General features: G+C 38.6%; 1 protein-coding gene across 1 annotated transcript in view; it reads left to right on the forward strand.

The window, feature by feature from the left end:
• The window catches only part of EIF4G3 (eukaryotic translation initiation factor 4 gamma 3), a 370424-nt gene that overhangs the window by 326328 nt on the left and 18072 nt on the right, over positions 1-26024 (forward strand). The window contains exons 24-31 of the mRNA XM_082833610.1: positions 463-556; positions 1562-1679; positions 3194-3414; positions 5213-5331; positions 9272-9444; positions 15209-15334; positions 16507-16588; positions 18724-18822. Of these exons, the coding sequence (XP_082689736.1) occupies positions 463-556; positions 1562-1679; positions 3194-3414; positions 5213-5331; positions 9272-9444; positions 15209-15334; positions 16507-16588; positions 18724-18822 (1032 nt within the window). The remainder of the gene's footprint in view (positions 1-462; positions 557-1561; positions 1680-3193; positions 3415-5212; positions 5332-9271; positions 9445-15208; positions 15335-16506; positions 16589-18723; positions 18823-26024) is intronic.

The following is a 26024-nucleotide window of genomic DNA, read 5'->3' on the forward strand; positions in this document are numbered from 1 at the left end:
GGCATTGCCGTCTTAGAGGATCTGAATGCATTCTCCAGACCAGTGGTTTCTAACTGTATTTTGTGGAAGCTGGATTCCAGAGAGTGCTTCAGGGGCCAGTTTAATGTGAACAGCTCCCATTTATGTTTCTTATGTGCTCATTCCAGGCAAAATTTTGTTGTTGAAATTGGTTTTATTTCACGGTTAAAAAAGAAAGGTAGGGGCTTCCCTGGTGGCGCAGTGGTTGGGAGTCTGCCTGCCGATGCAGGGGAGGCGGGTTCGTGCCCTGGTCCCGGAGGATCCCACATGCTGCAGAGCGGCTGGGCCCGTGGGCCGTGGCCGCTGAGCCTGCGTGTCCGGAGCCTGTGCTCCGCAACAGGAGAGGCCACAGCAGTGAGAGGCCCACATACCGCAAAAAAAAAAAAGGTAAACTGTTCTTCTAGAATATTTCCTATTGTTGACTTGTGGTCACTTATGTTACAGCCCACAATTGATGAGAAAATTCAGCTGGTACCTAAAGCACAGCTGGGCAGTTGGGGAAAAGGCAGCAGTGGTGGAGCAAAGGCAAGTGAGACTGGTAAGTATGGAGTATCCCTTCTTGGGAACCTGCATGTGGTCTATTAGCATTCACCTTACAATGCTTTCTGCGGTCATTTCATAAACAATTTTAGGAACTATCTATAGACTAATCATAGCTGGATTTATTGGTGTCCCACTCTAACATAATTTGAGCGTTTCCTCCTCAGTAAGGATCCTTAGGTATTTTGAATATTTAAAAAAATTTTTTTTAATTCAGCTAGGTTATTTAAAACTTTAATCTATTTGATTCCTTTGTTGCTGTTGTTATTGTTCACAAATTCAGTATAATTAGAAAAATTACTGGGACTCCAGGTTAAAAAGGGAAGCTCATATTGCTGAGAAAAATAATATTATTACCCAGAAGCATTTTATTTCAGGGAGTTGTAAAAGAAAAAAAGAATTAGATTAAAATATTTTTCAAAATCTTTGCCGAAAGTAGATTTTGAGAGATTTGGCTTTAGGACTGAAATGTTTGGATCATTACAAACACATCTTAAAAGCTAAAGAAAGACCAATGGAAAAAATGTAAACTTCATTGTTAACCTCCTTCCCGTATTTCCCTTCTACTACGTAATTTTGACCTTTTTTCTTTTAAATTAGAAAAGAAATTGTTCACTTAAACTCACATCCATAATTTTATGTAAATGATATCACAGCATTTCTGTTAGTTAGCTTTTTTAAGTGAAATATTTTGTTTTGCTTTTGCTTGCCTCCTTCCTTCCTATATTTACCATTCCCATGCCCTACTTAGGATAATTTAATTATATTTTTAAAGGAGCAAGTGGTTGTAGTGAACAAAGATTCCTAAATCCTTTTTTGCATACAAGATCCCTCTAACACTGTGCTTCTGAGAGTGTGGTCTGTGGACCAGGAGATTGGTACCACCTTATTAGGCTGGTTAGAAGTGCCTAGTCTCAGGCCCCAACCCAAGGAGGCAGATCAATTAGAAGCTGTATTTTAGTCATGTGATTTGTATTTTTTTCTCACTTCTCAATACCTATAGATGCCTTAAGGTCAAGTGCTTCCAGTTTAAACAGATTCTCTGCTTTGCAACCTCCAGCACCCTCAGGGTCTACATCATCCACGCCTTTAGAGTTTGATTCCCGACGGACCTTAACTAGGTAAGAAGCTCGGTCTGCACATTAACTCAAGACTGACCTGCTTGTCAGACTGTTTCTGTCTGTCTCTCTCTCCCTCCACACACACACACACACACACACACACACACACACACACACACACACACACACACACACACACACACACACACACACACAGATTATGATAATCCCTATGGATAGATTCCTTTCATCCCTAAAGTTGATTTTCTCCAAGATAAGGAAATTATAGATTTAGGATGAGGTGGAAGGGAAGGGCAAGTTATCTGACAAATATCTAATACTTTGCTCGACTGAGAAAGCCAGGCCCCCCCAAAGAGCCATGGAGGCTTGTGTAGGGCTCTCCAGGGTAATGCCTCAGGATGCTCTAGATTAACCTAGCACTCTCAAGCTGTGAGTTAAGGGGCATAACAGCCCACCCATATATTTCTCTGTCACACTGTCCTTGGAGTTATATTTGAGGTTGTCTTTTATTTTTCACTACTGTCTATATTCTACTGTCTTTCTACTTTCATTTTTGTAGGATTTATACAGTCAAGTGTTCCATTGACTAGTTTATAGAGAGTGGATGGGGACCTGTAATATAGTGACAGAGAATAAAATTTTTTCATGTAAACACTTTTAGAGCTGAGTTTCTTTAAACTGTCAAATTTTTGTTTTTTATTATAATCAGTATAACTAGTAGCTTTTCTAAGCTGTATCACTGTTCTCTTGGCTTTTGAAACAAAACATAGCACAGGTCAACTTTTTAATGATGGCATCGATTGCCACTGAGCATCGGTTGTGCTACTGAGGTGTTTGTGGCTCTTTGCCCTGCTTTAGATTTCCCCTGATGGCCCTGCTTTTTGAGTACTGTGTATGTTCTTTCATAGTGGTTAGAACATTGTCGTTCCTCTAGGTCTTCCCTCTTTTCTACTTTTAAATTCTCTGTTTCTGATCTGCCCTGGGCCAAGGACCTATTTGCCCAGCTGCTCAGAATTGTCTGAAAAAAGAGTAGGAAGATAGGAAGATTCTCTCTTAAAATGAACGAAGTGTGTGATTTTGGCTATTCAAAAACTGTTTCTACTACTTGGTTCTCAAATATTTTCCATGTGTTTGAAGTTTCTGAATAAATAAAGTATCATTGAAAGTTTTTAAGATTGTGATACCACATTCTTTTGGTACTCTGTTTCTCTTTCACTCATTTAGCTCATACATTCATTACTGTCTTCTTTTTTCTTAAAAGATTTTTTTTAATTTAAATAAAGAATTTCCATTAGCATTTAAAATTTTCAAGTGGTATCCCTTTAACATTTAAGAAAAAAGTCGAACACATCTTAATATTCTCTTTAAAGCATGATTTTACTTGTTTATATAAATAATTACACTTTGAAATATAATTGTTGCCTCACACATCTGAAGTTATCTGTGAAAAATTCTTCTGCATACTTTTAGAAGGTCCTAGTGTTATTTTATAATTTGAATACAGAGTGGATGGGGTGGTCTTTAGTTTGAAAATTGTTGTTTTGTCTTTTAAGTCGCGGAAGCATGGGCAGGGAGAAGAATGACAAGCCCCTTCCATCTGCAACAGCTCGTCCAAACACTTTCATGAGGGGCAGCAGCAGTAAAGACCTGTTAGACAATCAGTCTCAAGAAGAGCAACGGAGAGAGATGCTGGAGACTGTGAAGCAGCTTACAGGAGGCATGGATGTGGACAGGAACAGCACCGAGGCTGAGCGAAGCAGAATCAGAGAGTCAGGTGAGAGGCTTTATATGAACAGGTACAGGTGAAGATTGGGCCCTTAAATTTGGAAGGGAAAAAATGCGAAGGAGACTTTGTGCCTGAGTAGATTTCAGAATCAGTATATGATAACAGCACACACGCCAGTGCCTTAAAAATTAAAGGGCATCTTCAGAATCTTATAACATAGTTCTCATTCCCCAGGTATCCCTTTGTTCAGCAATTTGTAAAATTTCCCCTCACTATTAAAAGTGATGATGATGAGGTCCTCTTGATGTATATTAAGCAGTGAATTTCTTAGAAGTTCCCTAAATTATACCCCAGTGTGCATTAGAGTGCCTGTCCTTTGTACAGCCCCTCAAATGTATGAAAATTCGGACACTCTTGAGCCACAACAGGGCAAATCAAAGAGAAAGTATCAGGTTGTCTTTTGTTACCTTCATCTTGGAACCTCTTTGGTTTTCGTACATGTTGAGCATGTATGTGCTTAGAGGACCAACTCAAATAGTGCTCTACAACTGCCTCATGTATTTAACCTATCTGTGTTTCAGCGTCCTCATCTGTCATATGGGGATAATAAGTGTACTAACCCTGTAGAGTTGTGGAGATTAAAAGTGAGGTTAATACATGTAAATACTTAGGACATTACAATAATAAATACAAAGTTTGCAAAAGGTATTAGATGTCTTGATGATGACAGTGATGAAAAATAGTTTTTTTTTTTTTTTTGAATTTTATTTATTTATTTTTTATACAGCAGGTTCTTATTAGTTATCTGTTTTATACATATTAGTGTATATATGTCAATCCCAATCTCCCAATTCATCCCACCACCACCACCCCGGATCTTTACAAGTGGCTTTCTTATCTGAGCTAGTTTATTTTGAGAACATAACAAGGTAGGGTGTGAAAATAATCTTGTGTGTAGTGAATAATGTAGCACAGCTGCCCTCTGCATGTTTATTGTCTGGGCTATTTGTTCATTTGCCACGTGCACCTGAGCACCTAGTGACTTCTGAGTACTTGACCCCTGCTCTTGGCCTTCAGTCTGCTGGATCAGGAAGAACTTTATCAAATAACCCCACGAAAGATGATATATAAATACAAACTGAGCAAAATGCTATGAAAGAAGGAAATGTATTTCTAAGAGAGTACTTAACAAAGGAGCTAAGTACAGTTGACACAGAGGGATGTTAGGGAAGGCTTCCCTCAGGTCTGAAGGACCAAGAGGAGTTAAAACAGGTTTGCAGGGAGGGATGGATGAGAGACAGAGAGAAAGATCATTTCATACAGGAGGAGCACCGTGAGCAAAGTATTAGTAGGAGGAACCATGGCGTAGTCAAGCAGCTGCCAAAGGCCAATGTGGCTGTAACTCTGTGCACGGTTGTGTGGGCCTCATGTGCTCTTCATCATAGAAGCAATGGAGAGGAATCGAAATACAGAAAGGAAATGGAGTATGATCTGGAAAAATGTTGAATTACTATGTTGTATACCTGAAACTAATGTGATATTGTAAATCAGCTCTACCTCAATTTAAAAAAAATACAGAAAGGAACAAAACTCTAATTATAAAAATTTATCATGTCCCTATACCTTGTAGCTATTGTGGATTATGAAGTTACTTAGTGCATATCTACTCTAAAAAAATGTTTCTGTATTCTACTTTTAGGTAGCTTGCTTTGTCAAATTTGTATCTATTTTAATGCCTTTACTAAAAAAACAATGTAACAACACATAAATATTGTCAACCATAATCCTCCCATTTTAATGATAATTTTTGTTGTTTTTACTTTCTCACTTTTTTTAACCTCACTAGTAACGAAACCAGAAATTCCAGCAACGCCAGCCCCTGACAAGCCTGCCTTGTCAGAGGAGGAGATGGAGAGGAAGTCCAAATCTATCATTGATGAATTTCTACACATTAATGATTTTAAGGTAAACGAAATTTTTAAAAAAGAAAGCAACAACAACACAGAAAGCCCCGTGGCAAGAGACAGAGGAACTTGGTTCTGGTCTAAGTCAGTTATTGTGAACTGACGAGACTTAGAGTGAGTAAGCCAAGACTTACACCGTTCAGTTTGCACAACTTTGATGCATTTCTGCCAAGTACTCTCTTTTAAATTGATACTGTAGTTTACAAGATCAATGGTCCGGAAGGAAGAACAGGTATCAATCCATTCCCACTATGGAGTAACCAAATTGACTTTGATACTGATGAACAAAAAACAACACATTATCATTATGAGGAATTCCTGGCTCCTTGTATATTACCTGTCATTATCTTTACAATCATTTTATCATCATTCTCATATTAACTTTAAAGTACAGCTGACATTACTTTTTCTTTATTTCATAAGTGGAAAACTGAGGCACAAAAGAGTAAGTAATGTGCCAGGGTCAGACAGCCTAAGTGAAACATTTCAAGATGTGGCTTTCTGTTTGCCCTTCTTTAACCTTAACCTTCTCCTTGATCTTCATTTTAAGATAGCAGTGAATAAGATATACGTACTACCTGACTTCACGAGCCCTGTAGTCTTAAGGTAGAGACAGATCATAAACAGATAAATTCTATAAATAGTTAAACTGTAGTAGACCTATAGGGTCTTAGGAGAGATCATATAATGAGGCCTAGTTTAGGGATCTGGAGTCAGCAAAGGCTTATCTGTTAAAATATTTGTCAGATACATTAACTACTTTTGCTTTGGCAAAAGCTTACTGAAATTGTCCGAAATTTACAAGAAGTAGGAAGAAGTTTTGCTCATGAGCGAGTTGGAGAGGAGTACTTTGCAGAAACCCTTGGAAATGCAGCAAAAATAAGTGAACATTAGCTGGAATGAGCCAAAGAATAGACTTCATATACTGTGGTTTGTTAGATTCCTGGAAAATGAGGAATATTCTTACAAATTGGCAGCACAGCCTTTTTCTTATGTGGAAGTAGGGAAATGGGAAAGAAGAAAATGGAAAGACTAAGAAAAGATGAAAAACAGAAACAATAAGGAAGAAAGCAGTAGAGATTGTCTTTAGAAATAATTTAAAGGATATACAAAGTCAGTGAGCAACAAATACTTTGAAAGAGGAAAAGTAGGACCCTGTGATGAACTGGAGGTTTAAGAAGAAAAAGACCTTCGTAACACTTACGTGCAACAAGAGAACCCTTCGAAGACTCTTTAGCCCTAGACCAAGCCTGCGGAAGGGACAGAGTCAGTTATGACTCATGAATGTCATTATGCATTGTACAAGGCAGCTCTGCTGCTGAGTGGCAATAGGAGCCAGGTAATAATGTCGGACGTAGTGAGGACTTACTGTGTGCTAGGTGCTACTCCATGTATTTTATGTGTATTAGTTTATTTAATCCTCATAATACCATCCAGACATTAATATTATTATAATAGCCATTTTTACAATAAGGAAACTGAGGTGCAAAGATGTAAAGTAACTTGCTCTAGGTCATACTGCTGATAAGTGGTAGACTCAGGGTTCAAATCCAGGCTTCTAGTTTCAGAGCATGAACTATACTTTTTCTTATTACCTTTAGGGTATTAGTGTGTCACGCTAAAGGCTTACAGAGCTCATTCTAAGGGAGTTTTTTCCCTAATATTTTAATAGGTGCTAATACAAATTAATATTTATTGAGGCTTTGTTTTGTGTTTGGCAATGTGCCAAGTGCTTCTATCAATATATATGTATTATTTGCAATCCTCAGAGTAACCCTATGATAGGAAGTCAAAGCTGAGAGATTAAGTTACATCCCTAAACTCATACAATAGTAAGTAAGTGGCAGAGCCAGGGTTCAAACCTTCGTTTGTCTGACTCCACATCTTGTGTTTTTAGCCTATGTGATACATGTATGTATTGAGTACCTGAAATGTGCCAGCCACATTGTAAGGAGTACTTCCTGGAAATATTGTAGTATATGTAGTGAACAACATAGTCTGTTTTTTTTATGTTTCTTTTATGGAGTTTATGTTCTAGTGGGAGATACAGACAAAGCTGCCCTAAAAATAAATAAACAACTACTACAAAAAGAAAACAATGTTATAGTGCAGAGAAGTAAAATTAGGTGGTATGCTAGCCGGTGATTGGGCAGTCACAGGGACTATAGGAGGTGTCATTTCAGCTGAGAGCTCAAAAACAAGAATCAGACTGTTAGAAAATCAGGGAGAAGGGTAAGATTATGAACTGCTGTGAAATTAGAAGCTTCTCATTAGAAGTTCCATGATGTAGTTAGTTGGCCTGGTAGGCAGATTCAGTGACTAAATACTCACTGGAAGACACTTAGTCACTTCAGGTTTAGTACTGAGCACTGAGTACTTGCATTCATTTTTACTCTCTCCTGAAAAGGCCTTTTAATGATGATGACAGGCTTAAAATGAGGTAAAAACCCACAAGGATAAAGAGCATAAGGAATAGAGGGCAGCAACATTCTGGAAGTTAGAAGGATGAATGGTAATTTACTTAGCAGACCATGAATGTGCGTGAGGTGCAGATGGGGCTGGAAACAGAAGGATTGATTGGTTAAAAGTGTATGTAAGAAACAGCTTTACATGACAGTTGTTTCAAAAGTAACTGTCATAAAAAGACAAAAAAGAGAGAAAGGACTGATCTAGACTCAAAGCGTCTAAAGCGGGAATTGGAATTCCCTGACGGTCCAGTGGTTAGGAGTTGGACCTTTCACTGCAAGGGCCCTGGGTTCAGTCCCTGGTTGGGGAACTAAGATCCCTCAAGCCGCACAGCAAGGCCAAAAAGAAGGAGTCTAAAGAGACATCATGACATGTGATGTCGTGTTTCAGTTGGATCCTAGGGCAACAACAACAAAAAGTTATATTGGACATTTGGGGACAATTATGGAAATTCGAATGTGCACTATATATACCAGATATTTTTGTTGACATTATTGTATGAATGTTAAATTTCTTGGATATATGAAGAGAAAGAAAGCTAACAACTGATGAATCTAAATTGAAGTAAAGGTATATAGGTGTACCTCGTATTACTCTTTAATTTCTCTATAGTTTGAAATTTTTTTAGTTAAAAAATTGATGTGGGAGGTATTAAATAAAGTAGCAGAGGGGAAATAAAATAGCAGTGAGACTCGCAGATATGCCTTACTCCCTTCTGCAGTCAGGAGGCTGCCCTTCTCACATGCATCTTCCCCCTCACAAGAGCTACTCTCTTCAGGTGTTGAACCAAAGGATTTTGGACTCAGACAAAGTTGAGGTAGCTGAGGGCAGGGAGGCACACTGCTGTATTGGTGATTCAGTGACCCTGGCTGCCAGGCTTTTATCCTCCAGATCAAAGATATTGACCTAGCTAGATCATCCCGTGGTAAGGACCAGTTTACAAGCCCCACATCCCAATATCTTCCTAAAACGTTTTTAGTACTTCAGCTAACCATGTCAACTTTACTATGAAGGAAGGCATTTTTCATTGAAGATTTTGCAAATATTACATACCCAAACAGAATTACCTCAGTTGCCACATTAAGGCCTTTGAATCATGACATTGAATTTCTATTTAAATATTATTTCATAATATACCATTTCCAGTTTTAAAATGATCATAATATAGGTAAATATTGTGTAGAAAAATACATTTTTGCCTCTGGTCCTTTGAGTGATCTTTAATAAAATTGTTAATCTAAACACATTAGCCTTGTGAAGATGCACTAGTATTTTTAAATATGCCTCATAATATTGCCCATATTAACCTGGATTTTACTGAGCTATATTCATGTTTAACTATATATATATGAAAACTGTCTTGTTCTTAGAGTTGTCTACTGACTTTGTCATAAGTAAAAGATTTTAAACTTATTTTCACACTCTGGTGATTCTATCCATATTTTGGAGTAAGCTTTTATTTGCTATTTGAACAGGAAGCCATGCAGTGTGTGGAAGAGCTGAATGCCCAGGGCCTGCTATATGTGTTTGTGAGAATGGGTGTGGAGTCCACCCTGGAAAGGAGCCAGATCACCAGGGATCACATGGGCCAATTACTGTATCAGCTGGTGCAGTCAGAAAAACTCAGCAAACAGGACTTTTTCAAAGGGTCGGTATCCTACTCAAGAGTGGTATTCAGTTACTAGGCTCTGAAGTAGTCTTTAATTTTAAAAGTACATATCTTTTTAAGTATTTAGCTGTTTCCATAGATTAAAACTGTTATCTACCATAATATGTTGATGTGTATTGTATTGATAATATGTTGGTTGATATGATGGCATTTTATAGATTGTGCTAGGGCATAATGGTCATTTTCTGATTTTCTGTATGTAGTTATTAGACGTATATTATGATGTAAGTAAGATAGCAGAGACCCCCTTAACTTTCGGGAAGCTCTGAGCTCATCAGCCCATTTATATGTAAACCCCTGCATGTTCTCTAGGAAAAAGCTTTTCTTTGTGAGAAAAATTCTGGAAAATTAACTTAAACCTAAAAGCCTTATTCTTTCAGTAAACCATGGTTCATTTTGGACAGGAAGTGCTTGTCTGTTCACTGTACCCCCATAGAAGCATATGTAACTCCCAAGTTGTTAATGATATAGTTCATTCCAAGTTGGTTTCATTGTGATTTCTCTTGATGGCTGGTTTGATGAAGGCTGGCTGTCACTTGTGTTATGTCCTTATTTGATCAGGTTCTGATCATCTTTGTGATCATCACAAATGCATGGATCAGGTTCTTTGTGGTACAATCACAGAATCTTGCCCAGGCTTATGTTCTAAAATCAATATTTAAGGAGAAAATTGCATATGGTCAAAAATTTTGTTTTAGGAGCCATGTTGTGCAAAGGTAAACATAGAACCACACCCAGGACTGACAGGTACCCACTTTCTAAGAGAAAAGGAACTAAGACCTCCTGAAGGATAAATGTCAGATGGGGTAAATCTCACATCTCATACTCATTCGGGGTATATGCTCGTTGAGTGGGGTGGCCGTAAGAATTCTGCACTATTTAAGTTATTTTTCTCATTGTAAATCTTTTTTGCCAATCTTTTTTGTGTTCTTGTAAATTAAATGCTGGTGATCACTGTATATCTTTCAGATATGGCCAACCGCTTAGAATAGTGTAACCATTAAATGCCAAGGTCGAATGTACTTAGGAATATTCATTTGATTTTGTAAGGAATGATGACATTGTCCTCAAGGTCCCAGAAGATGTATATTTGTTCCTAGGATCATTAAAAAGTTATCCTTCAGCAATGAGCTAGATTTCTCTCGATTCAGTGACTTGACCAGATTAAGGCCATCTGACCCAGTTAACTTATAGGTAAGAAACTTTGGCAGAAGTTGCTATGGTTGTTGGCCTTTAAAAGCCAGGATGTTTTTTTCAGTTTTAAAAGAGATATATGAGATTCACTCCAGTAACCAGCCAGTGTAAATAACAAGAGCAAATGAGGGTATTTATAGCCTCACACATTGAGTTCTGCCCCAGCCAACTTGAAACTATAGTTTCAGTAATACCTATTATATTAATTTATAAATATTTGCTTTTTACCAGATACTATGATATATTCACCAGAAAGTTTTGGAAATGAGAATGCTAGATTATTGTTTACCATTTCCTGGTCTCTCTTCAAACTATACTCAGAAGTTGATTCATACCTGGAAAGCCCTCAAAGGAGTGTGTTCTAGCTTCATTGGCCTTAATTGAACTTGTGAGGTGCTAGCTCGGTTTCTCAGCTACCTCAGACATTTTCATTTCTCTTTGTGGGATTCCCTGAGGAAAAAGTGTCACATCCAGACGTGGTGTCCACACTTTCATGGTGGTGCTGTCACTGCTGCTGGCAGTACGATCACAGCCACAGCCTTTTATTTAGACCAGAAATGAGATGAACACTTCTGTGTCTCGGTAACTACTTCATCTCTCTCTGTCCCCCCTTCCTCTGCAGCTTGTGATAATGCAGCGGCTTCAGGCCCAGCTTTTGATACTTAGTTAGACCTAACCATCCTTAGACCAAGAGCCCTATGAAGACCCCTATTCTTTCCTAAATGCAGAGGCCCGGCACGGTGGAAACAAAGAGATAGCCTCTTGGTTATTATTTACCAAGAGCCTTTTTGCAAGTAGATGGTAGTTTCCCAATTGCTTCTGAAGCCTAAGTTATAAATAGATCATATTGTCCAGAGAGGCACATTTCACTGGAGCCACAGACATGCCCTGTCTTCTGTCTCTTTAGTCCCAGTATCCAAAGATCTGTGTCCTTACATAGCGCTGTGGGGGAACACAAGGTCAGCTTTCTTGGATGCTGATACTGCTTAGATGCCAACTTCTGAGCAGTCATTAAAGCTGTGATGGTTCTGGAAAACAAAGGAGAAGACCTCCAACTGTTAATCTGCCCTTTCTCCTACAGTTCCCCAAAGCATGCACTGCTACTTAAATAGTAAGGTAGACTAGACAGAAATTTCAGATAGGCTCTTTGTGTCTTGTGGTTTATAAATAAAGCTTAGATCCTTTGGAATTTTCCTTACAAGATGCTGTATCAACTCTGAGCATAATAGTTGCTGTATATAAATAACATTTCCACAACATCAAGCCATCCTCTTGGAAATTTCAGGACTTGAATCTAAATACTTTATCATGCAAATTAGATAGGTAGGTACGTGGGCACATTACTGTGTAGGTGCATTTCAAATAGTGTGGTACAGTCATTTAATATGGCCTCAGAAGACTTCTTTTTAAAAACTGTCTACTAAAGGTAGTTGAGTGTAGCTCACTGTTCACCATGGAATTGGAATCTCTTTGAAAGTGTAATAAACAAATGAAAAACAGGTCAGTAAAAATTGGAGTTGACTAGAGATGTAAAATATGTGCCCTTCAAGGAATCTTGATATATTAATATTTCATTTTGGGAGAGGCTTATTGGAAAGGAAATTCTTATCTCCTCCTTGACTACTTTTTTTTTTTTTTTTTTTGCGGTACGCGGGCCTCTCACTGCTGTGGCCTCTCCTGTTGTGGAGCACAGGCTCCAGACGCGCAGGCTCAGCGGCCATGGCTCACGGGCCCAGCCGCTCCGTGGCATGTGGGATCTTCCCGGACCGGGGCACGAACCCATGTCCCCTGCATCGGCAGGCGGACTCTCAACCACTGCGCCACCAGGGAAGCCCTTGACTACTTTTTTGATTACTTTTTTGGAACTTTTCTTGCCACTTAAGGCAGTTCTGCTTTGGTAAAAAGATACTATTTGGTGCTTACATGGACAAGCAGACTAAGTTCCATATGCAAAATGGTAGAGGTGCTAGTTAACAAGTGAAGACCCCATTTGCTCACATAGGTAAGATTTAGTTTAAATAGTCTTTTTTGTGGTATTCCTTTGAAGATGGTACTGGCTTTTTAAATCTTTTTTATTTATTTCTTCCTTTTGCCTGTAGTTAGATTCTCTAATGATCAGTCATAATAATACTTGACCAGTCTAATTTTGAGATGTCTTCATTCTTTCTTCTTTGATTATCTACAGTAAGATTTATATTTTTATTAAGTTATCATAATGCAAATTGTAGAAGATGCTGCTTGACAATATCATTTCCAATTGCGGTAGATTATTTTGCCTTTTTAGCAGATGTCTAATCAGAACTTTACTGAATTAAAAAATATATTTCTAACTTTGAACAATGTATTGCTTTCTTTAATTAAATTTTAGACAGGAACCCAATATATAAAATAAATAAAAGTAGAGTTTCTGTATTTGAAATGGGGGAAGGGATGTCCTAAGTCCCACTTGTGGGCCTCACGGAAGTGCAGTTTAGTGGGTGTGGTGGTCACTACATACCAAGAAGCAAGGCTACGGTGTAGCTCTGTTTCATTTATTCAGCCATCTTCTGAATCTATATTATGTAAGGCATAATATACATTCAGAATATACATTCAGAGGATATATAATATATAATATATTATGCAAGGCATTGTTACAGGCTAGGTAGTAGTCCAAAGACATAAAGATAATTATCTAGCAGCTTCTGCACACCTAGGATTTTTCTTTTAAAATCGTACAAAAGGATTTAGGAACTGTAAATCTCAGAAATAAGTCTCTTAGGAGCTTTTGCTTCAGATACCCTGTGTTCAGCCAAATATTTTTTTTATCAGCAGTATGGATTTGATCAGTGATTGTGTTCTGCACATTGTACCATGATAAACTGACTAATCAGGAAGTAGAAAACCGGGGCAAGAATATGGGTATCTCTTTGTTGTAATATGAGATGAAAAGAAGAGCAAGTACACTGCTGCAAGACCAAGACGGCTACAGTTGTCTCATGGACTCATTAAACGGTTTAATCTATACCGCTAACCCGTGGAACATGAATAGGCATTATAGGTGATCAACCCAGAAATCCTGGAGCCCAGCCAGATTATGTTCCATCATTGGCACATTAACCGAGCTGAAAGTGGACATAATGAGAGAACAGTCAAGAATCTGTTGTATAGCAAATAGATGTCAAATAATTGCAAGCTGTGAGGTCACAAAATTGTCATTAAGGATTCATGAAGCCCAGAGTTAGATAATGTGGCTGAGCTGCCAGTTGTTTTGAAATGGCACCTTCAGGAAAGGGACCCTGCCTTGTAGTTTTTAAGTGAAAAAGTGTTGTGTAGGCCTCTGAGGTAGGTAAAAAGAATGGCACACTCTGGCTAGACACTGGAATTGCAGTGAAAAAGCACACATTTTATGTGTGCAGAGATCTAAAAGGATACGAAGACTAATACCACCTGCTCTTGGCCCCTTCATTCATTCGCCCTTTCCTTCTGATTATGTGTATTTCCTTGTGATATGTATATGTCTCCTATAGTTTAATTCACTTTTGTTTTGGGGCTTTTAAATATGCTCTATATTGGAATGATTAACAAAGTCTTGAGTTATGTTTTTATACTTTAAATGAATAGCTATGGGCTTCCCCAGTAGCGCAGTAGTTGAGGGTCTGCCTGCCGATGCAGGGGACGCGGGTTCGTGCCCCGGTCTGAGAGGATCCCACGTGCCGCGGAGCGGCTGCATCCGTGAGCCATGGCCGCTGGGCCTGCGCGTCCGGAGCCTGTGCTCCGCAACGGGAGAGGCCACAGCAGTGAGAGGTCCGCGTACCGCAAAAAAAAAAAAAAATGAATAACTATGATTTTCAGCCTAAATAAGACTGGGCTGATATTTGGTGTTTCTAAATTTTATATTGAAATTCCATTTATTTTACTTCACATTGAGAAGTATTCCGTAGCATGAAAGCCTGAAACCATTAGCTTTTCTTTAGAGGTCGAACAGTTTGTAACATGTCATAATGACGGTGTTATATAGTAATGTTGTCAGGCTCTTTTGTATCCATCCAGTTTCCTTCCCCATTGTAAGCTCCTCAGTGACAAGGATTTTTGTCTTTTCTTCTCCTTGTGTCTGGTCTGCATTCCACTAAGTTTTTAGTCAGTGCTTCTGACTGACTCAGAGGATATGATACTCAACTGTAGTGAACTATTTATAGTGTGGGATTAAATAGAATAGCCTGTTACCCTAGAACGTCATTGTAACTGCCCCATTTTCATCATTTAAGTCTTTCAGATGTCACTTCCATACAGAGGTATTTTCTGATCACCCTCTAGGGATAGCCTAGTACCATAGTTCATGTTCTTCAGAGAATTAGCCCTATCTGCAAATAGGCTTTTGGTGGTTTTGTTTTCCTCCCCACACTAGTATAAGCTCTTTGAGAGCAAAAACTTGTTTACTTGATGCCTAGAACAGTACCGAACATAGCAGTTGTTTGATAGGTATTTGTTGACTGGTTTTGGGTCTGTTTATTTAATGTTAACTTTTGAATTACATTTGCATGTGAATTTTTTTCCTGTTCTTTTTCAGTTTTTCAGAAACACTGGAATTGGCAGATGACATGGCCATTGATATTCCCCATATTTGGTTGTACCTTGCTGAACTGGTGACCCCCATGTTAAAAGAAGGCGGAATCTCCATGAGAGAGCTTATCATGTAAGTTATACTTGTTTCTTTTGATGTATATCTAGTTAAAATGACTCAGAGCCTGCCAGCTAGCTTTCCAGCATAGTGCTCTCGCTTTAGTGCTTTTGAGGACTCTCACGCACAGCCTGTGGCTCTTTCAGACTTCTAATTTCAGTATAAAAATGTTATATTTTTCTAAATTGGAGAAGTGATGGGGATATAATAGCCCTGTGGTCCATTAAGGTTAGATATGGCTCCAGAATCATGCAATTGGAAGGTGATTGCTCCTGGAAGCTTAATGCTAATCTGACTTTTATGTCTCTCATGGCGCCAATGCTGTAAGAAGTTATAGTTCCACATAATAACATTCAGACTGTGGTACCTGCATAGCACATGCTCAGGTTGTTTTAAAAGGAGCTGAGCTCTTAGGCATTTCTAGATTTGGACGTGAGTGGGAAATTGTTGCTACATTGTGTAGACTAGTATTTCCCAAACTCTTCTTCAAAACATTAGTATTTCCCTCAAAGCTGTTCACATAGTCAAACTCTGCATACTACTGTGTCCCTTTTCCTTGAGATTCACAAAGCGCATTATAGCACGTTAAAGGTTGTGAGAATCCTGTAGTAAAACCAAGCAACAAAGAAAAACTGTAGCTTTGTTTAAGCCAGCAGTGCTTCACGTAATTGACTGCAGAACCCTTTTGTGAGGAGTAATTATTGACGTCCTGTGGAACGCAGTTTGGGAAATGCTGATATAGACTGTGAGAAAATTGGTCCCTTTCTGTTTCATCTGCATTCTAAAGAAAATCTTCCTTTCTTAAAAACACTTCATAACTGAGCTTCGCAACTCCCGGCTACCTTAGGTGCTTCTCTTCTTTCGGCTTAAGGTGGAGCTCATGTAAATAAACAGATTGTTAAGTGAGACTGATCTTTGCATTGCTTCCGTCACTGAAGCAGTTAGAGAAAAAGGCAAAACCCAGGAATTCTAAAGTCTCTTTTCCAGCTTCCCCATGAAGCGTAAAGCGAACCTGAAGTCTCTGAACTACTTCTGAAAATTATTACTTAGAGATGTTCTGGAATTTTGCTTGCCCAGTATTATTTAGGTTGCACAGTATCTGTTCTTTTGGCACACATTGTTTGCATACTGTTCTAGAACAGAGAGTTTGTTCAGAGGTACTTAATCACTACTCTTATCTTTTACAGAGAATTTAGCAAACCTTTACTTCCTGTTGGAAGAGCTGGAGTCTTGCTTTCTGAAATATTGCACCTTCTATGCAAACAAATGGTGAGTGTTGGATTTAGCAGCCTATTGGGAAGTGTAGTGATTTTGATCTTGGGTTATCCGTGAAAAGCGTAGGTATCACTGTGCAGGTAACTCTCTTAACGTCTATTATTTGAAGAAAAAAAAAGAAAAGTGAGGTTTCTGGTTCAGTCTAGTTTCTTCCAAAGGTATATTTTTCCTTCTGTTTTCTTGTAATTTGGGAAAGAATTATCTAATCTCAGCCAGATTTGGTAGAATTCTAAAGAATCTCAAGATGTATTTTATTTGTGGCTAATGATTTTATCTTCTCTTGAAACAAAATGGCTATATTATTTATACTTTTTAATAGATTTCAATTAAAACTCCTCTGCTTTCAGAGAAAGATAAGATCCATAAAATGATTAATTTTACAATATTTTTGGATCACAGGCTAGGTAATCTGATTAGAAATAGGTGGTAAAAAAAATCATATTGATATCACTTACATGTGGAATCTAGAATACCACACAAATGAACTTATCTACGAAACAGAAACAGGCTTACAGACATAGAGAACAGACTTTTGGTTCCCCGGGGGGGGGGGGGGGGGGTAGGGGAGGGATGGACTGGGAGTTTGGGATTAGCAGATGCAAACTATTATATGTAGAATGGGTAAACAATAAGGACCTACTGTATAGCACAGAGAACTATATTCAATATTTTGTGATAAACCATAATGGAAGAGAATGTGAAAAATAATGTATATATTTGTGTAACTGAATCACTTTGCTGTGCAGCAGAAATTAACACAACATGATAAATCAACTATATTTCGATAAAATAAATTTTTTTAATGGCAAGAAAAGAAATAGGTGGTAAAAATGATTGTGCAGGATTGTGAATTTCTATCTTACAGTTGCATTTATTTGAGTTTAATAACTACTGCATAATTCTTTGCAAAGCTCTATGCTAGGATTTTAGTCTGCAAAGATAGCTAAACCTTCAAAGAATTTATAGACTGGAGAGGGGGACAAACAAATCTAAACCAATAGTTTCACAAGAGAGTGTCAGTGCTGTACTAGGGGCCTAAGACGCTTGGGAAGGTGGCGTAGCTTCACAAAGGTGAAGAAACGTCAAAACAACTCACGTATGAAAATTTTAGAGTGATTTCTGACTTAAACTATGATACTTACTTGTATAATAGTTATTCATAGATAGGTGTACTAAACAGTCTCGTCTCTAATTCTAGTTGATTATCTATTTGTTTGTTCTTAATATTCTTTGCTTGATGGCACTAAAGTTTTTATTGAACCCTAATTTGTAGATCCAGAATTTTCTCCTCTTCTACCTACTTGACTTTAGTCCCTAAAATTCAAATTCTTGTTAACTTTTATTTGTAGAAACAGAAAGCAAATTCTCACTTCTCCTAACTAAAACAAAATTCTCATAGAATATAAGCTCTGGAATTAGCCTGAGTTTAAATCCTTACTCTGCCAGGTTATCAGCTATACCTTGGGCAAGTTAGTCTGTGAAATAACTAGTACATGTTTCTTAGATGACAGTTGCAGCCTCAAAGCCTGACATTTTCCTTTATCACTGTGACTTTGTTCAGGCAGTGGACTTGTACCTCCTCATCAGTTTTCCACCTGGCAGCAGCTCTTCTCTGTTGTTTCCTGGGCTCAACCTTGCACTTCTTCTTGCCCTTGAAATAATTCTCATTCCTTGATCAGGAGCAATGACTTCCTTAGTCATTCTCATGTTAAGTCGCATAATTGTAACCTACTATGAAGAGGGACTCCAGGGAGGCTTGTTGGATGGCTTTAATAGCGGATGCATGTAGCACTATCCAGGAAAAGAGACAGTTTTGAATTTATAAGCTCTGTGAATTGGACTCTTTTTAGGTGATTATATTCATAAATCCCAAACACCAGCTTGCAGATCCCCAGATTAGTCATCTGGTAGAAGAAATTCTTGAACGTTAAGCAACTGTACTTCATTTACCGTTACATTTATGAACATTCAGACATCTCAGTTTGAAAGCTAAGTGTCCTAAGAAATTAACTTCATATCAGCAAGGAAAAGTTTCAGTTTTTTAGCCTTCCTTCAAACTTCTGTACTCTTGACTTCTTTTTCTCCTTCCAATGTAAAACTAAATGGATTGGACTTAATGTCTGTTTTAGAGCCATAAGAAAGTGGGAGCCTTATGGAGGGAGGCTGACCTCAGCTGGAAGGATTTTTTACCAGAAGGGGAAGATGTACATAATTTTCTCTTGGAGCAGGTGAGTAAGAGCAAGGCTTGTGCCTTCCTGTTTGATCGTAGTTGGTCTGTTTCTTAGAGGAGATAAAGGTATTTGTACTAGTATTCCAGTTATTAAAATTAGACCAAAATAGGAATCATGGTCAAGATGTCATTGTAAGTCCATGCTTTAAAGCCACTTTACCCAAAAAAACCTCGTGATTCCTAAGGACAGATATTTCCTGATCTCTCGTCAGAATCAATCACGATTCTCACTAGGCAACTTTTAACAACATCGTAGCTTTTTGTCTCTGCGTTAATTAGATGATAGATAAAAAAGAAAAGAAAAATTTAAGGACTTAGTCACACTTAGAAAACAAGCTACACGTCTCCATGAACCAGAAATGAAATTGATGAATCAAGCAGGGTTAATAGGGCTAAAGCTGCAAGTCTTCTGAGCTCTGGGTCTGAAAGCAAATAGAGACAGGAGAAGTTATTTCTGTGGGGTAATAGGGTCTAGATGCCCCTTTCAGGGTAGAAGATTGGAGACAGGCTTACTGCATGTCACTCAGTGGAAACTCGATAAATACGAGGAAGTAGATATAGTCTTATAGGCAGAACCTTAGCTAAGCTGCCTACTGACTTGCTAACTGGATTCAGAAATCCACAACAAGGCAGAAGGCTACATAGTCAATATAATCTGGTCCTAAGTAAAGAATTGTGGGGGATCAAATAGAGGCAACCGTAAAAAGAAGAGTGACAAAACAAAAACCTTCCTCTCAGAATGGTCCTGCAAGTCAGAACCCTAAAACATCTGAGGAAAATAAGTGCTGAGACAGCCAACAAAATCGGCAATAAGAAGAAAAAAATCACTCTTAGGTAAAAAGAAAATAATAAAGCAATCTGAAAATGGCTTTAAGTATATTTTAAGCTGGATAAAGACATTAGGTTAACTGTGGACTTCAGCTTCCTTTTGGTTGTAGTCTAGATACACTGAGGAGCACTCCTGCCATGATAATAAGAACGTACATAAGGCATAATTTATCTTGCATAGCTGGGCTCATAAAAAGTAGAAGAAATTCCCAAGTAACAAAACGAATAAGGGGGAAAAAGCCAAAGATGAAATCGACTCTGAGCAGTAAGCACATGTAAAGGGTGTGTTGCCTAATACCATTATAAGCGCTGCCAGAGATCTTGAAGATGTTGAAATGGTCCCAGTTCAATATTACCCTGGCTCCAAGAAGCAGCAAACCAAAATGCTCTTTGGAGAAAACTGTACTCAACTTAGCTCTTACTTTCTACAAATTAACATTATCTAAATATATGAGTTAATACTTAGAATTCATTTAACGTATAATGAAACAGGTAACCGTGAGTGACAGTAAACAGACAGTAAGTGCAAGATTTAGACTCCAAAGACTTGAGATAATGGAATCATCACTCAGCATATAAAATAACATTATTTTAAAAAGAGAGACAAAAATGAGTAAACATGAAGAGAGTAGTCAAAATGACTGGGCAGATATAAAAAGAGAAGGAGAAGAAACTAGACAGAATTCTAAGAGCTGTTATGAAATTTAGAGGATAGAATGAGAAAGTCTAACGTGTCTAATTGGAGTCCTAGAAGGGAAAATAGGGTGAATGGAGAAGAGGCAATATTTGAAGAGACTGTGGCTGACTTTTCCAGAACTGAAAAATATATGAATCTGTATAGAAAGCACATGTATACCACATAGGATAGTTACATTTTAGTGAAACTGCATAATATCAAAAGCAAGCAAAAAACGATATTAAAGTAGCTAGAAAGAAGCAGCACGTTACCTACAAAGGAAAAGCAGACTTTGCAATAGCAACAATGAAAGCCAATTGTTATCAAAGTATACATAGATAACAATGAAAGATGATGGCATAATCTTTTTCTTTTTTGCGGGGGGGCGGGGGCTGCATCGGTTCTTAGTTGCAGTATGTGGGATCTTTCATTGAAGCGTGCGGGCTCTTCATTGCGGAGCGCAGGCCTCCCTCTAGTTGTGGCACACAGGCTCCAGGGTGTTTGGGCTCTGTAGTTGTGGCGTGTAGGTTCTAGAACGTGTGGGCTCTGTAGTCTGCAGCACGCAGGCTCTCTAGTTGAGGCGCAGGAGCTCAGTAGTTGCGGCGCATGGGCTTAGTTGCTCCATGACATGTGGGACCTTAGTTCCCTGGCCAAGGCTTGAACCCGTGTCCCCTGCATTGTAAGGTAGATTCTTTACCACTGGACCACCAGGGAAGTCCCGGAATAATCTTAAAGTGCTGAGAAAATATCAGTTAATCTAGAGTTGACTTCCAAATAAACTAACCTTTAAGTATAAGGGCAACATATATTTAGAAACTTAATAACACACTTCTAAATAACCTGTGAGTCAACAAGAAATCATAAAAGATTTTTAAAATATTTTATACTGAATGAAAATGAAAACACAACACATCAGAATTTGTGGGATGCAACTAAAGCCATACTTAGAGTGAAATTTTTAGCACTGAACACCTGTGTGTAGGAAACAAGTAAGGTCACAAATCAGTAACTTCAGCTTCAACCTTACAAAATTAGAAAATGGAAGAGCAAATAAAACTCAAAGTAAATAGAAAAAAGAAGGGGCTTCCCTGGTGGCGCAGTGGTTGGGAATATGCCTGCCAATGCGGGGGACACGGGTTCGAGCCCTGGTCTGGGAAGATCCCACATGCTGCGGAGCAACTAGGCCCACGAGCCACAACTACTGAGCCTGCGCGTCTGGAGCCTGTGCTGCGCAACAAGAGAAGGCTGCGAAAGTGAGAGGCCTGCATGCCGCGATGAAGTGGCCTCCGCTCGCTGCAACTAGAGAAAGCCCTTGCACAGAAACAAAGACCCAACACAGCCAAAAATAAATAAATAAATTTTAAAAAACAGAAATAACAGGAATCAAAGCAGAAGTCAATGAAACAGAAGAACAGTAGAGAAAAGTCACTGAAGTCAAAAGCTGGTTCTTTGAAAAGATAAAATTGATAAACCCCTCGCCAGACTAATCAGGAAAAATTAAAAAGAGAAGGCACAGATTTCTAATAAAAAGAATGAGAGAGGTGACATTGTATAGATTCTACACATAACAACAGGTAAGAGAATTTTGCAAATAATCTTTATGCCAATAAATACACCAACTTAGTTGAAATGAGTAAATTTCTTGACACAAACTACTAGAGCTGACTCAAGAAGAAGAATAGATAACCTGAATATCTATGAAAGAAATTGAAGTAGTTAACGTCTCACAAAGAAAACTCCAGGCATCAGTGAGTTCACTGATGAATTCTACGAAACATTTAAGGGAGAAATAATGCCAATTCTGCAAAGAATTCTACACCAATTCTTCCAAAACATTGAACAGGAGAGACTTATTTTCCAACTCATTCTGTGAGACCAGCATTAAACTGATAACAAAATCAAGGGCATTTCAAGAAAAGAGAACTATAGACCAGTATTCCTAATTAACACAGAGAAAATCTTGTCAACAAAATTTTCACAAATCAAATGCAACAATATATAAAAAGGATAATACATCATAACCAGGTAGGTTTTATCACAGGAATGTAAGGTTAATTTAAAATTTAAAAATCAGTGTATGGATGGAGGGAAGATGATATAGTAGGAAGGTCCAGAATTAGTCCCTCCACTGAAACAACTATTGAGCTGGGAAGGTCTGTTAGAATCAGCTATTTTGGAATTGTGGAGTGGAACACGTGCACTACCAACACCAGGAGGATGCTTGATGAAAAAAAGAGTCTGGTAAATTCCAGTGATTTTGGTGTTTTGCATAGAAAGCTATCACCCCCCAGCTCTGTGACAGACAGCTGAGGAGACAGTAGCACCTTCTTTCTGGCGCCAGGTTGAGCACTAAAGACCTTGCCCTCTAAAGATTGGTGTTGTGTCTTTTAATCTGCATAGCAGTTCACCGAGTATCCTGTGTGGGACCTTGATGTCATTTCAGCTCCTCACCCTGAAGCAACTTCTTGGATGGGGTCTGTCAAAGAACTTAAACAGAACACATTTATGTCTTCCCCATGCCCCCATGCCCCTCTCTTTTTCTTATTGGATCCAGGCATTCACTGAAATCTCTGAAAGGTCACTGGCTGCCTGCAGAGATAATGGATCAGAGACTTCAGTAACCATATACGAGAAGGAATATAGTCCTTGTCTAAAAGTCACTAAACAGATGACTGCAACATCGTACAGGGTGAGGGAGAGAATCTGATGTCCAGACTTACTGCATTACACTGTCTAGTTTTCAACAAAAAAATTATGAAGTATTCAAAGAAACAGGAAAATACAGCTCATTCACAGGGGAAAATAAGAAAATGACAGAAAGCATCCCTGAGGAAGCCCAAACATTGGGAATACTAGACAAGGACTTTAACTGACTTACATAAGCTCAAGTTGCTGAAGAAAACCATGGATGAAGAAATAAAGGAAATCAGAATGATGAATTGAATAAGTTGAGAATACTGGTAAAGAGGTAGAAATTATAAAAAGGAGCCAAGTAGAAACTGAAAAGTGGTAATAGCTGAAATGAAAAATTAGACTCTTTCAACAGCAGGTTTGAGCAGGCAGAAGAATCAGTCAGCGAACTTGGAAACAGGGCAATTGAAATTGCTCAGTCAGTCAGGAATCACTGATTCAGCACTAACCTGCTACGATGAAAATCCATCTTCAGTATTCACAGCAGATACACTCTTTTACTAATTGTTTTGCTAATGAAATTTCTGGCATTGTTATATGGAACTGAATATCATTGAATTTTTTAAAAGTCCCTATAGTTTATTTTTTAAAGAAAACTTTAAATTGTAATAATACATACTGAAAAAATAATCCATTTAACATATAAAGAGGCTTTGAAAAAAGAAATTGCTCAGTTTGAGGAGCAAAGAAAAGAGAATCAAGAAAAATTAACAGAGTCTAAGGACCTAGGGGACACTATCAAACACATCAGTATATACATAATGTAGTCCCAGAGAAGGGAGAAAAGAGCAGAAGAAAGTATTTAAGTATTTGAAGAAATAATGGTCAAAAACTTCCCAAATTTGTTCAAAGATACGAATCTACACATCTAGGAATTTCAGTGAACTCCAGGCAGGATAAAGTCAGTTTCACATCAAGATATAATGAAACTGTTGAAAGACAAAAACAAAGAAGAAATCTTGAAAACATCAAGAGAGAAGAGACTCGTCACATACAAAGAAGCCTCAATAAGATTAACAGCCAGTTTATCACCAGAAACTATGGCTGTCAAAAGATACTGGAATGATATATTTAAAGTACTGGGCTTCCCTAGTGGTGCAGTGGTTAAGAATCCACCTGCCAGTGCAGGGGACACAGGTTCGAGCCCTGGTCCGAGAAGATCCCACATGCCGCGGAGCAACTAAGCCCGTGCGCCACGACTTCTGAGCCTGAGCTCTTGAGCACGTGTGCCACAACTACTGAAGCCCATGCACCTAGAGCCCGAGCTCCGCAACAAGAGAAGCCACCGCAGTGAGAAGTCTTTGAACCACAATGAAGAGCAGCCCCTGCTCGCCTCAACTAGAGAAAGCCCCGTGCGCAGCAACAAAGACCCAATGCAGCCAAAAAAAAAGGATAACTAAAGTACTAAAATTTAAAGACTGTTCATATCTGGCAATATTTCCTATAAAAATGAAGAAGAAATTAAGACATTCCCAGATAAAAACTAAGTGAGTTAGTAGACCTTCCCTGCAAAACTGAGTCTTTCAGGCTGAAGCAAAAGAACACAAGAGTGTAGCTCGAAGCCATACAAAGAAACATAGATAACTGGTAAAAGTAACCACACAGGTAAATATAAAAGCAAGTATTATTACGTTTTTGGTTTGTAGCTCCTCATTTTCTTTGCTATATGATTTAAAAGGCAAATCCATAAGAAAATAACTATAAATATGTGTTAATGGGCATACATTGTATAAAGATGTAATTTATGAAAATAACTACCCAAGGATGGTTTCTCACAGAATTCCCATGAGACCCAGCAGTTGTACTTCTAGGTGTATATCCAAGAGAAATGAAATCATATGGCACCCTGATTTGAAGTCAAATAAACCTGGATTCAGGTTCCAGTTTTCTACTACTTAAGACTTTAAGCAAATTACTTCATTTCTCTAAGCCTCATATTCCTCACCTATGAAATGCTTATAAGAACTATCTGGTAGAATTTTTATGGGGATTAAATGAGATAATATTTAAGAAGCACTGAGCATAGAGAGGAACTCAGGCAGTTACGGATGATGTTGTTATTAATAAAAATGTTCAGGGCTTCCCTGGTGGCGCAGTGGTTCAGAGTCCGCCTGCCGATGCAGGGGACACAGGTTCATGCCCTGGTCCGGGAAGATCCCACATGCCATGGAGCGGCTGGGCCCGTGAGCCATGGCCACTGAGCCTGCGCGTCCGGAGCCTGTGCTCCACAATGGGAGAGGCCACAACAGTGAGAGGCCCACATACCACAAAACAAACAAACGAACAAAAAATGTTTAAAAGACAAAAAAATGAGGTTCCAGAAAACTTGGCCTTCTGTATCCTGAATATTAGCTTTCTTCTAAAATGGCTGGTTTAGGGACTCCCCTGGTGGTCCAGTGGTTAAGACTCCACACTCCCAATGCAGTGGGGGGGCCTGGGTTCGATCCCTGGTCAGGGTACTAAGCCTTTGTGCCGCAACTATTGAGCCGGCGTGTCGCAACTAGAGAAGCCTGTGCGCCACAACTAGAGAGCCCATGAGCCACAACGAAGACCCAGCGCAGCCAACATAAATAAAAATTAAAGTGGCTGGTTTAATGCCCTTTTTCCGGGAACCCGCGTACATTCTGCAAGAGGTAGTGATGAGCTGATCCATACATTTGAAGCCCAGCCTTCTAGGTTCTAGGAGGATTCAATAACGTATACAGAAACACAGGGATTCTGAGAAATAAATGTTTCTCTCCAATGACCAAGGTAAACTTTACAGCTCACCACTGACTCTGTTTGGCCATGGTAAAGACGTTCACTTTCACATTTTTATGTTGTATTATATTAATGAGCAATGTAATTCATGTTTGACTTTGCTGTTGTTGTTAATCACTCTCAGACCTTCAATCATCTATGTAGATATAGGGTAGGTTAAAGAGGTATTCTGTGTAGGTGTTCTAACACCTAAGAGTGTTAGAACAAATTTGGAGAATGTTTCAAGGCTGTGAAAAATTGCCTGT

Source organism: Leucopleurus acutus, assembly GCF_964270905.1.
Source record: "Leucopleurus acutus genome assembly, chromosome: 2".
Taxonomy (NCBI): Eukaryota; Metazoa; Chordata; class Mammalia; order Artiodactyla; family Delphinidae; genus Leucopleurus; species Leucopleurus acutus.